Raw genomic sequence first — 12,852 nt, forward strand, 5'->3', positions numbered from 1 at the left:
TTTTCCCCATATAAAGACTCAACCTGATCCAGGACTATTTTTGCCATTCCTTCTGGCTTGCAACTCTGCTCTCTGCTTGATTTCCTGGCTTCTTGACTTGGCATGCTTCTTGACTCCTCTGTCTGCTGTATCTCCCAGCATCTTGACACCTTGATCTCCAAGTAGCCTCAGACCTGGCCAGCAATACCCCAGCGTGACAGTTTGCTGATTTAACCAAAATATCAGCAATGGGTATAGTCCACTTTCTGCAAATCTCTAAAATTTCAGCTGTTTAAATTCTTGAACATAACTGATCAGGGGAATAAATAGGCAGACCCAAGACTACTTGTAATTTAGCAAAGTCTTGGCCAGTAGAATTTTAGCTTATTGGAACAGAGGCATAGTAAATACTCAAAGGACATCTGTTTCTCACGCATTTGATTCTGAAAATATCAAGTTGATCCAGTTTGAGTACTGTCTTTGCTTGGAGAATGTAATCAATATGGGGACAAACTCTGCCCCTAGTTACTGTACTGCTATGAGGTTGGTGAGGATATATAAGCATGACTCATGGCTTGCATTCTGTTTCCCAGTGTTCACTTTTCTCTTCGTTTTATCTGTCCATGGTGCAGCAAGACTTAATGTACTTGGAATTCCTTGCTTGGAAGACCCAAACAAATGCAAAATAATCACGTGTTTTACACGAGCAAGTGCCGCAGCGCTGGGCACTTTGAAAAGCACCCAGCACTGTGATGCGTACAGTTGTATAAGCAGCAAAACGCACGTCAGTGCAAAGAGAATGGTGGCAGTGTGCTTTTGAACTAAAACCCCTCAGAGGTACTGAGTTCAAAAGCTCACTGCTGCCATTTTCTGCATGCAGATGCTCATTTTACTACTTGTACAACTGTGTGCAGTGCAGCTCAGTGTGTGTCAGCTCACATGTGAAACAGACTCAATTAATTGAGTCTGCTTTGAAGTGGTGGATCTCTGGCGTCCTGCAGGACAAAAAGGTACGTGTATAAATGCCCAATGGTGTCAACACTGTTGCTTCAGTGGCACTCCCACTAGAGATGTGTTTTTGCTAATTAGTAAAGAAGAAACCATGCAGTTTTAAGAGTCTCCCATCTGTTAGCTCAGTAAGTCTTTGCTTTATGTAGCAGGTCCTTAAACAGCCCCTCAGCATAGGCTTCTGCTATGCTGAAGATAGCAGTGTGCTTAACAGTGGCTAACTGGAGCACATGCAGCAAGGCTAGTTTCTGGAAATTCAGTGACACTGGATTTCCAGAAAGGAAATTATTCATTTCCTTTCTAATTTGCAGGTGGGAGTGATGTCTTTAATCCCTCCACTTTAGGAGAAAAAGAGAAAAAGAAATCCCCTGAGCAAAGCACAGAAAAAGCCCCCAAGCAGCTTGGGAAAATCAGTCTGTTTGATGATGATGATGACTTCTTTGTGGAATCAACCAAGAAACCTTCAAGTTCAGGTGAAAAGTCTTCAGAAAACTATAAAAGGTCATAGATGGAAGCTGGGGCTTGTACAGACATATGGATCCCTAAATCCATCCCTTGCAACCAATGCTATTTCCTCCTGTTCTATTTCTGTATTATATAATCCCTGTGTGCATTACTGCCAGTGGTGTCTTCATGATTTTTGGCAGCTCTTCTGCTGGCAGCTTGCTCTTCCTGTTTTGTGTCTCTCTTCTGGCAGATGTTTTAGTTTAAAGCAACATTTGTCCTTGACCCAAGTGGTGTGGGTCTAGATGGTCATGTCTGTTCACTGGAGCATGGGAGGGAAGTTGCCAGTAAACAGGCTACCCACATAACACTTTACCTCCTGAGGTAGACCAGTCCCTTCCCCCCCAGCTTCTGCTATCCATTGCTGTCATTTTCCTCACTGGAAAGATCCATGCTGCCTCTAATTTCAGTCTCTCCCTTGATTAATAACACTTGGTGACTTCTAGCCAAAAAAGTAATTCCTGAGTTTGAATATTTACTTTCTTTCCCTGACAAAGTCAAAGCTGCTGTTGATCTCTTTGATGATGAAGGAGATTTATTCAAAGACAAATCTGGAGTTGTTCCTGTACCTGTCAGTGCACCTAAAGAAGCTGAAAGCCATAAAGAGACTGTTGTGGAGAAAAAGGTAACTGGGTAGAAATGAATTTTTCCATTGCTATCAAAAAGCTAATCTTTGAGGAATAATTATCACTCTGGCTCCAACAGTGGAGGGAGTTTACCTCCCAGAACGGCATGGAAATGCTTTGTCTCTGTGCATTCAGGACGTGTCCAAAATACATTCAGTGCTACCCCTCATAGAATCACAGGGTTGGAAAGGACTTCAAGGGTCATCTAGTCCAGCCCCTTGCATAAATACAAGGTGCATTATTCCTCATGTCTTCAACTTTTTGAAGGGACTGGCTTTATGCTCTCAATCCCTTAGCATTTTCCATATGCAGTGAGAGGTGTTTGGACACTTAGAGGCATTCCAAGCTATAATAGTTATGCAGCTGGTACAGGGTGTGTCATGGTGACAGCTGTGTATGTGATCTGTTAATGCAGTAAAAGCTGTTCAGCATAAACTGCACGCTTCCGATCACCAAGTTAAACTACCCTCACCAGGAGTTGGTTCATGCAAGTTGCCTCTTAAATGGGCAGATCTTCCTCTATTGGCCAGTTGTCCAGGCCCTGCCACAGAATCCTACGTGTGACTCCTATTGAAATGGATGGTGGTTAGATATAAAAAGATGTCAACCAGCATTTGAAATAGTTCTTACCTTTTCCTCATGGCTACAGTGGGTTTTGGAATCTCTTGCAGCTGGGTCGCTAGTTTCATATATTTTTATCCAAAGCTTTCCAAAAGTCGGGTAACTTTTGAGGCGTGGTAGCAGCTTGTCTTCTAAAAAGGAACCTGAGATGCTCTGTTCATGCTTGTTTTTTGTTTTTTAATGAATGCTAATATGTGGGTGTTTTTCTGTTTTGAAGAGTCAACCAACTCCCACAGAAGTGCTCAAGCCTTCAGTTGAAACGCCACCCAAAAAGCAGAGAGGCTTATTTTCGGATGAGGAAGATTCTGAAGTGAGTACCCTGTTTATATGAAATGCTGTGGGGCCACAGCTTATAAGCAATGACTCAGAAAGTCTTTAAAGTGAAGCAAGAATTAGAGAACTTGGCATGCATTTCTACTGCCATGTTCTCTAACACTTCTTTCTCTTTAAAGACTTCTCAAGTCATTGCTTATAAGCAAGGTATGGGAGGTCTGACATGTGGGCTTTCACCTTCCATAAACTTTCTCTGAGCAAGAGCAGATTTCCCAAATTTAAAAATTCTCTTTTTTGTTTCTGATCTATATGTAAAAAAGAATGAGAATTTAGAGAGAAAGAAGCAGTAGGTGAGGAGTCTGGTTGTTTCTGTTTTACGGATAGATGGAACAAACCATCTCTGGTTCAATAATACCAAAGTCCTTGTTTAAAGGAAAAGAAAGGCTAAGAAAATTTTTATTACACCAATTCACATGGTTGGAAAAAGACATCAGACTCACCCAAAGAACCTTGACTTGCTTAAAGGAAGAAACATGAATATTTCATTTACTTGATTAAAAACAATTCAGCCTGTTTGCTCTCTTATCACTTCATTTTGACAAGTGACTGCTTTTGGCTTTGGCAGGACTTGTTTTCATCTAGTCAAATGGTGAAATCTCTACCCACTAGCAAATCAACAGCAAAAGCCCCACTCTCTTTCTTTGATGACGAGGATGAGGAGGTAAGTGGTATTTCTCAGCACCTCCTGGGTATTTAATACTTTTCATTTAATTCGCTTGCTAGGCTTTTATAAATGGCCACTGTTTCCTTACTAGGATTTATTACTGTATCATGGCTGCAGGACATCCCCATCCTGTAATGGAAAGCATGGTGTCTAGGTGACAAGGGGATAGCTTTTATTTTTTTATTGTAGAACTGTGCACTTCTGTCTGGAGTTCTGCATTTCTGGAGCTAAAGCAAAGGCAGGTTTTCATTCCTTTACAGATAGGGAAACTGAAATATAAAAGTGAAATAATTTGCAATAGCACCAAGTTGTCACTTTGAAAGGCACATTTTGCCTTTTATATGTAGTTGCTAATTGGTTCATGTTGTTCATATTTCCGCATATGCTGTGTTTGTGCCCCAAACTTTTCATTTGGGGCACAAACTTTCAACTCCAGCTTTTCATTGGAGCTGTACTAACCCAGGGAAACAATTCTGTACTCCAAAGTAATAGCCCTCTATCTTTGGACCCCTAACACGGTTACCACACAGTTGTAGCCTGAGGCAAAACTGAGGTAGGTAGAAAGCTGCAGTAGGTTTAGTATTATGCAGATTTTGGAGCAAAGAGCCTTTAGCTGGAAGGAGGCTGCTTTTGGACCACATCTGTTCTAGTTGGACTGTTAGCAGAAGCTTCCAATTGCATAGTAAGCCATAAGAAAATGTACTGGTTAGCTTGGCTTTTTGCAAAAAAGTGCTATCCAAGGATCAGAGTTCAAGTGGAAAAACTCCTTTTAATCACAGGCAAAGTCTTACCTGGGTATGTGATGAGTTCACCAGGTATTTTGTTACAGTAAAGCACACTATTATTACAGATCAAGATCCTTGTCTCTTGCCTAGGAACAGCAGTGCCTCATACTTTTGCTTTCCCTGCCCTATTGGAATGAGTTTCTTCTCCATATCTATCAAATACCAGTGCTGATGCCTATGTGCATGTGTCTGCTCCTCATCCACTGCACAGCAGTTTTGTGATTGCTGGTCAGTCTTATATTGCTAGCAATAGTACCTATGCCCCTATAACAGAGAAGCTTTTTCCAAGGCCAGGCTTAGTTGAGAAGCTTTCAGTATATCAAACAATTATTTGTGGATGGCATGCCTGAAAACCATTTGCTCCCTGGTATTTGATAGAAGCATAATTTCCATAATCAGCTCAGCATAGTTTCTGAGAAACAAATAGTAATGAGCTCTTCCATGCCGAAAACGAGTTACTTTTTTGTTTTAATTCTTTTAAGGATCTTTTTAGTATTTCTGGCAAGAAGCAACAGTTGAAACCACCCCAGGAGAAAGCAAAACAACCGGAGCCCCTCAAGAAAGCATCCAGTTCATTGTTCAGCAGTGATGAAGAGGTACTGTAGAGCGGAATGCATTTCAAAGGGTGTTGCTGGTTTTTAGACCTCTGAAAGGTGAAATGTAAAATTGTGGACCAAATAAGTGTTCTTGTAACTTCAGCATGGGTTGTTAAATGTCTCTTTCTATGTGCAATACCCCTTCCAACTGTTGTAATGCCTTCTTACATCTTGAAGGGCTACATTTGATTTTGGGCTCAGATTCACCATGCTAGCAAGATACCCTGTGATGGGAAAAACTTGTGAAAGAAAAGATTTTTAGGGAGATGTTGAATAGGAAATTGAGTGGCAGACTTGTCAAAAAGGCCATTTTGACTTAAAGATGTCCAGGGGGGAAGAAAAATGAAGGTACAGACTAGTGGCTCTCAACCTTTGCAGAGTCCGGGCATCCCTCCAAAACTTACTGGAATGTGCCAGTCTGCCCAGCTGAGAACTATGGTTGCATGCAACTTATCTTTATTGGTTCTCAACTGGGTGCAGTTGCCACCATGTAAAACTGATGTATACGTCTGCTGCACAGTCAGACCAGGAAGGGCCACAGCACACACATGGTGGTTCTTCATTAGGGTTTTCTCACATAAGGAAGGACTCAGTTTTTGGAGTAACTTGTTTCTTTTTTTTTGAGAAACTGAGGGATAGGGAGAACAAAATTTGAGTCTCATAGAGGCTAGTCAGGTGACTCTAATGTCAGGGATCCAAGAACTCCTGGTCCCTATTTAGAACCAGAGGGCATTGTATCTTCAGAAGACTTTCAGTCAATATCAACTTGAATGTCAGCATACACCCAGACATACGATCCCCCTAAAATGTAAATAGCTTGAATGAAAATCATGTTTCTGCTTTAATTTTACCATATTTCACTTTATCTCTTGTCACTGAACTGCTGTCTCTCCAACTGATAGCTCCTTTCAAGGTAGAGAAGGTAGGCATATTGAATGTAAGAATAAAGCAGGATAAACTTGAAAGCTTCTATTTCTTAGTTGTAAAGAAGAAAAAGGGGGTAGCCTAACATTATTTCTAACATTAGAAATAAAAGGACATGTAAACATGAAGAGTCAATCCAAGAGATGTGTTGCAGTCTACATTAATGCAATCTTTGACTTAGTTTTGTCCTGGAAAGTCCAAGAGATGTAATTGAACTGACAAATCAATCTTTCAGAAAAGTGTCTCCAGGCAGCCAGTCGTAATAGCAAAGGTGCAGACTTTGTTTTTAGTATGTCAACTAAGGTAATGAAAGTGTAAGAAGAGCTGAAATGACCTATAACAAATTGGAACTGTTATCTTAATGAGCCTCTTTTTTAGGACCACTGGAACCTCACCCAGCAGGCTAAATCAGTTTCTGAAGACCAAAAAAGGAAACCTGCAAAATCTAGCAGTGCAGTTGATCAAGCTAAAGCAGCAAAAAAGACAAGTCTGTTTGCAGAGGATGAGGAGGAAGATTTATTCATGATCACTAAAGACAGGTAAAAATGATTCTCCACAGAGAAGCATGTTTCTTTTAGAGTCTTTGAAATAGAGCTTACCTGTTTCAGTTGTTTCCCAGAGGTTTTAAAAGATTCCCTTCCTGAAGGGTTAAAAGGCCTCGGTTTTCTCAAGAGACTGGGCTCCTATTGAGTATCTTTTGAGCTCAGTTTGTTCTCTGTTGCATGTGTCTGTCACGCAGGTATTATGAGGCATTGACTGCCTGGTTTCATCGTTGAGTGTGGGCCTTCACTTCCTGTGCCCTAGCAATACTGCAACAATTGTGATTTACAGCAGTTGGAGAACACAGTCCTTTTCCTTTAAGGAGCAAGCTGGCTGAGCATTCTCAGTGAAGTCCTCTCGACTCTCCTTAAACCAGGCTAGCCCAAATGTTTTTGGTCTGTAGGGTACATTGCAAAGTTTTCATGTTTTCTGAGGTTTTGATGAAGTGATAGGTTTGGTAGAATGGGGAGAACAGGTGACTGATGTGCTCCGTTGACCTCCATCCAAATAAAATCAATATTTTAAAATGCACGTGAGTTATTTTTTGTGTAAATAGTTTCTGAAATGGAAGTGCAGCCCTGGCTTTGCTGCTGTTCCATGAGTTTGGTGAATTTTCTAGCTTCCTACCACTTACTTAAACACTTTCATATTAGAACAAGTGTGTCATAGTCTGAAAAATGATATAACAGTGCATTGGGCTTACTGATGAATTATGTATCATTCTTCGGTTTAAGAAGGCACAGTCATCCAACTGGAACAGAATCAGTGTTATGTATGGGATCTGAGTGAATTACCCAGTCAGAAATAGCATAGCCAAAATGATAGCATGAACACCTCTGTAGTCTGAAACGTCTGGAGGCTGTGCTGCTGATGCTTACAGATGTCTGGCAGAGTTACAAAATCTGGGGTGAGTTTGTAAATGGGACTAAACTTTCAAGGACTAATTAAATTAGTAATGTCGAGGTGGAGAAAACATTGTGTTAGAATAGTTGAAAGGATTTCCTCTGTCTGCAGTACTATAGCAAAGTCCCTGTTCCCAGCTGAATAGGAGATATGGATTAGAAAGCTCTTGAAGTCTGTATGAAATCATTCTTGAAATCTCCTACAGTTTTGGAAAAGTCCCAAGACACTAATAGCCTAGCCCTGTGCTTCCCAGTGCAAGTGTGGAGGTGAGGATATTCTGTGTGGAGGTCAATACACTCCTGTTTTCATCAGTCGAGTAACTGTGCCTTTCTACTCTGCTCAGCTTGCATGAGTGAACAACTACTGCATGAGAGATGCTCCTGCGATTAGGAATAAAAATGTCTTTTTCCCTGGGAAGAATACTCTCAAGAGTGAATAAGATTAGACGTAGGATGCCCTGCCAAATGAAGCAGCAGGTCTCAATATCTACAGAATACCTTTTCCTTGCTGCTCTTTGTTGAGACCTCTTGATTTTTTTTTTCTTCCTTTTATGCTTTTTTTTTTTTTTTTATGGATGCCAGTCTGATTCTGTGTTGTAGCATTTTGTCATTTTAATCATGTCTAAGGATGTGTTTTTTGCTTTTTGTTTTGTTTTGTGTTTTCTCTCTGGTTTCAGTCAGAGAAAACCCCAGAAGGCTTCTCTTTTGTTTGAAGATGATGCAGTCGATGGAGAATCCCTCTTCAGCTCCCAACCACCATTTCTTCCTTCAGCTACTACAGCCACAATGGTACTTCTCTTTCTAATTTACTGACTGGCATCACTTGAACTTGCTAACTGCTGGTTCCACATTTAGTTGTTTCAACAGATTTTCAGTAGGCCTAGAGCTGAATTTTAGATTTAAATTATTTGCCAGCATCAACTTATTAAATTCTGAAATGGAGTCTGAATGCTGCCCTTCCACAGCCTGCTCCTGATCAGGCTGTGCTGTGAGTATTCATAGATTCATAGATGCTAGGGTCGGAAGGGACCTCAATAGATCATCGAGTCCGACCCCCTGCATAGGCAGGCAAGAGAGCTGGGTCTAGATGACCCCAGGTAGATGCCTATCCACAGCTAGATGCATATCCAACCTCCTCTTGAAGACCCCCAGGGTAGGGGAGAGCACCACCTCCCTTGGGAGCCCGTTCCAGACCTTGGCCACTAACTGTGAAGAAGTTCTTCCTAATGTCCAGTCTAAATCTGCTCTCTGCTAGCTTGTGGCCATTATTTCTCGTAACCCCCGGGGGCGCCTTGGTGAATAAAACCTCACCAATTCCCTTCTGTGCCCCCGTGATGAACTTATAGGCAGCCACAAGGTTGCCTCTCAACCTTCTCTTGCGGAGGCTGAAGAGGTCCAGGTGCCCCAGTCTCTCCTCATAGGGCTTGGCCTGCAAGCCCTTAACCATACGAGTGGCCCTTCTCTGGACCCTCTCCAGGGTTGTGAGAGCTACTTGTTCAAGAAGCTCTCAGTTCCAGGGTTCAAGTAATATTGCTGAAAAGGTTTTTAGATGCCATTCTTGGGAGGAAATCCTGGTCACCCCTGTAGTAGTCAGTGATGCAGCTTTTATTTGTTTCAACAGGACTGGAATTTTGGGTCAAAGAAACCCAGAGACACTACCTTGCAGGTAGAGGCCTGTTTTATGTATATTCCCATTTTCTGTGCCTCATGGTGGTAGTTGTGTGTTTATTCCACAGGAAAAAGCAAAAACTGCACAGCCATCACCTTTGTTATTTAATGAAGAGGAGGAAAAGGCTGATCTGCCAGAGGTGTTAGAGACTAAACTGCCAGAAGAGAAGTTGGAGCGTTTAGAAGAGCCTCTAGCACTTCCTGAGGGCACTGGAACAGATACTGCTAGGCAGCAGGAAAAACAAAAGGTAAGGGATAATCTTATTTTAATGGAATTTTGGCAAATCTTTGTTTAAAAATACCTGAGTTACGACAATTCTGTTAGATTTCTTCCCTGAATTGTTTTATTCTTAACAATGAAAGCCCCTGTTTAAAAAATCAAGGGTACAGCCTCACTTGTTACCACTCAGATGGCAAAATGAATAACTATTAATGTTTCATAGTTACCTCAAGTGGAATGCTCCAGTATGTAAAAGCTTCAGCCACATGGACTGTCTTTCCTTAAGCATGTGAGCTGAACAGATTGTACAGATATGGCCACCCACAAACTGTACTTCAAACCCAGTAATGGTAGCTCTGCTGTTGAAACTGTCCTAGGGATGTATTGTGTTAGAGTGCACTGGGATCATGATTCTATTAAAACCATGAGTTTCTGCTTTTGGAAGCAGCATTTGCACAGTGCAATCAGAAAAGGGTCAGCCAAGCATGGATCAGCTTCCAACTGCATCAGTTGCTGTATGAGAGATTTCCTGGGCAGTGACCACCCGGAGTTCTTAATGCTGCTCCTAAATGTTTGTGTTTCTAGAAGACTTCATTGAGCACCTCTTTGATTTTGGTGCTTTTTACATCAAAGAATCCTAGGCTGTTTAAACTAAATTGTACATTGCGCCACTGAAATATAACAGTCTTTGAAATTGAACAGTAGTGCAAATATGGAGAAAAATCATGATGTACAGTAGTGTTAAACTTAAGGGCTACTTTGTATAAGGGCACTGAAGAAAACTTGTTTGGTGACCTATTCCTTATGAAATCCCTTCATGCAGTAGTCTGCATGGCATTTCTTTATCTGTACCAGAAGAATGAATTGCGTTTTGCTGTTTGCTCTGGTACTGGCTCTCAGAATTCCGGGCATGGCAAGTATCCAAACCAAGAAGGTCTAACAGTTTCAGGTAAATTGAACCAATATCTACCTCTGTTCTGCCTTTCTACAGTTGGAGCCTGCATCGCCTTTGGGGTCAATCAGTAATACCGATCTGCTTACCGCATCACCACCCCCATTGGAGACGGAAACCAAGAGTCGGGGAAAGAAAGCCCTGAGCTTGTTTGAGGATGAGGAAGAGGAGAAAATGGAAGATGAAGATATCAGTAAAAATGCACAGACCGAAGTAGAAAAGGTGAGTAATTGACTCCTTTGATTTTTTTTCCCATAGAAGTCGTCTCTCTCCAACCCCTAACACTGGAGACTTACTTCCACTGAAAACAAGGGTGGGCAAAATGGTGGATCTGGCCAGCTGCCAGACTCCATTTCCCAGGAGCCCCTCCCCCACATGCTGCTGCAGCAGTTTTCCATGGAGACCCCAGCAGTGGCGGCACTGACAGCATGGGGCCAGGGTTTCCATGGAGACTGGCCCCAGCAGCGCTAGCACGGTGCATGAATGGGTGGGGAGCTGCTCCGTGGCTGCGGCTGGGGTCTTGCAGGGGTGACAGCATGGTCTGGAGCTGGCACAAAGCTGTGATCTACTGCCTGCACACACCCCCTGGGGCATGTGGGCAATGGATTGCAGCTCTGCCTCCACTCCAGACCACACTGTTACCACGGCAAGTTCCCAGCTCTGGCCACAGAGTAGCTCCCCGCCCAGCTGCATGCCCTGCCAGTGCTGCTGGGGCTGGTTTCCATGGAAACCTTGGCCCCACGCTGTCATGGTGCCGCCACTGCTGGGGTCTCCATGGAGACTAGCAGCAGCGACATGGACAGGGGCTGCTGAGAAATGGAGTCTGCCTGTGGGCTGGACTTTGCCTGCCTCTGCCTTAGAACCACCTACCATCCAAAACAGTCTTTCTGTGGCTTGAGTTTATAAGCTTTTCAAATGGTACAAGATACTAGTCTCTTTTCTTTCCTGTGGCATGCTTGCCCTTGCCTTCACTCTGCCTCTCATAACTTTTTTTTTTTTAACTAAATCTGATTCTGAAGTATGCCTAGGCAGTGTCATGTATATCAGTTAAAATTTAATACCGTTTTGTATGCTTGTGATTGGCTTGGCTCACAGGAAAGGAGGTGGGTTCCTGACATGGTTTTGAGATTACTGTGCCTGGAGGTGCTGAGAAAATAAAGTTGTTTCTGAAACCTTCCCTAGCTGATCCTACTCCATGCCACATACTGGGGCAAGGGATCTACCAAGAGGAGTCTCTTTCCATGAAAGAAGAGATTATATAGGAGAGGGTCTGACCTAAGATGCATGATCCTACAGTCTTAGGGTTAAGAAGGATGTTTAGGAGCCATCTAGTCCAACGTCCTGCATGGATGCAGGATAAATTCTTGGATATCTCAAATAAATGCTTATCCAGGTTTCTTCAAATCCTCCAGTGAAGATTCCACTACTTCCTTAGGTAGCTCGTTCCCTTTTCCTACTGTTCTGGCAAGGAATTTTTCCTGAGATTTAATTTCCTGTGCTGTAATTTTACATGCATTGCTTCATGTCCTGCTCTCTCTTCCTCCTCTTTTTTTATGCAACCTTTCTAATATTTGATAACAGCGATCACATTCACCCCTTTCCTCCTTCAATCTTTTTCTCCAGCCTAAGCATACCTAGTTGCATGTGTTTCAGCAGCGTCTCCCCCAGCACATTTCTATACTCCCATACTGTGGCCTGAGTCACCTTGTGCAGCTGCTGGTGAGGCTTGATCAGGAACAAAGTGTGACTCTCCCTTGTGCTTCCCCAGCCCCTCCTGGCTCTGCTGTGCCAGGGGCAGTCTCTCATTGTGGCATACTTAGCCCTGTTACCGGGGAGAGGAAGGGACATGCTTGGCACTGCTGCCCACACGCAGCACACTGTGGCATGCTTCTTTCTTTCCCTGCCCCCCAAGTTTGCTCTCCAGATTGGCTGCAAAGGTCTGAATGGTGAGGGTGGGGGTTGGGAAGCGTGTTTTGTGTCCGCCCCCGGCGGTGTACGGTTGGACAGACACAAGGCCTGTTGGCAGCCAGTGGAGCTGAACATGCGACTGGCTGTGGGAAAGTGGCATGGGGCATGGTGGCGGCGATGGTGATGGCAAATGTCTGTGCAGGTGCCTGAAAGTGGTTGTAAATTGAATTACTGCCTGATTAACAGGGATCCAGGTTTTCTGTTTCCCATGGAAAACCGGAGTAAATCGCGGATTTTGCCTTTTACCAGAGGCAAACGCGGATTTCTCATTTTTACCAGAGAAACCCATGGATTTTGCAATAAGCTCCCTGCAGGCTGACAGAATTCCAGCCAGCAGGGAGCTGGGAGGGAGCAGGAGAAAAATGGGGCATACATGTGCATGGCCCCAGAGCAGCTCCAGCAGGTAAGTCGGCGGGCAGAATGGGGTTGAGGCCCCTGTAGGGAGGGAGGGAGCTGGGCAGGGCTGGGGCTGCTGCCCATCCGAGTGGGGCTTGGGGCCTGGGGCTGCAAAGCATGGCTGCATGGTGCCGGTGGGGAGCAGGATGGGGCCACAGGTTACCAT

The 12,852-nt window shown here is 43.4% G+C and overlaps 1 protein-coding gene across 4 annotated transcripts in view; it reads left to right on the forward strand.

The window, feature by feature from the left end:
- The window catches only part of WASHC2C (WASH complex subunit 2C), a 56,200-nt gene that overhangs the window by 22,075 nt on the left and 21,273 nt on the right, over positions 1 to 12,852 (forward strand). For 3 of the 4 annotated variants that reach the window (XM_006014779.2, XM_006014781.2, XM_006014782.2), the window contains exons 14-22: positions 1,299 to 1,460; positions 1,989 to 2,116; positions 2,956 to 3,048; positions 3,637 to 3,732; positions 5,003 to 5,116; positions 6,419 to 6,579; positions 8,160 to 8,271; positions 9,219 to 9,398; positions 10,362 to 10,544. In XM_006014779.2, the coding sequence (XP_006014841.1) occupies positions 1,299 to 1,460; positions 1,989 to 2,116; positions 2,956 to 3,048; positions 3,637 to 3,732; positions 5,003 to 5,116; positions 6,419 to 6,579; positions 8,160 to 8,271; positions 9,219 to 9,398; positions 10,362 to 10,544 (1,229 nt within the window). The remainder of the gene's footprint in view (positions 1 to 1,298; positions 1,461 to 1,988; positions 2,117 to 2,955; positions 3,049 to 3,636; positions 3,733 to 5,002; positions 5,117 to 6,418; positions 6,580 to 8,159; positions 8,272 to 9,218; positions 9,399 to 10,361; positions 10,545 to 12,852) is intronic. The other variant, XM_006014780.2, reaches the window with a different exon arrangement.

This window comes from Alligator sinensis, unplaced genomic scaffold, assembly GCF_000455745.1.
Source record: "Alligator sinensis unplaced genomic scaffold, ASM45574v1 scaffold264_1, whole genome shotgun sequence".
Lineage (NCBI taxonomy): Eukaryota > Metazoa > Chordata > Crocodylia > Alligatoridae > Alligator > Alligator sinensis.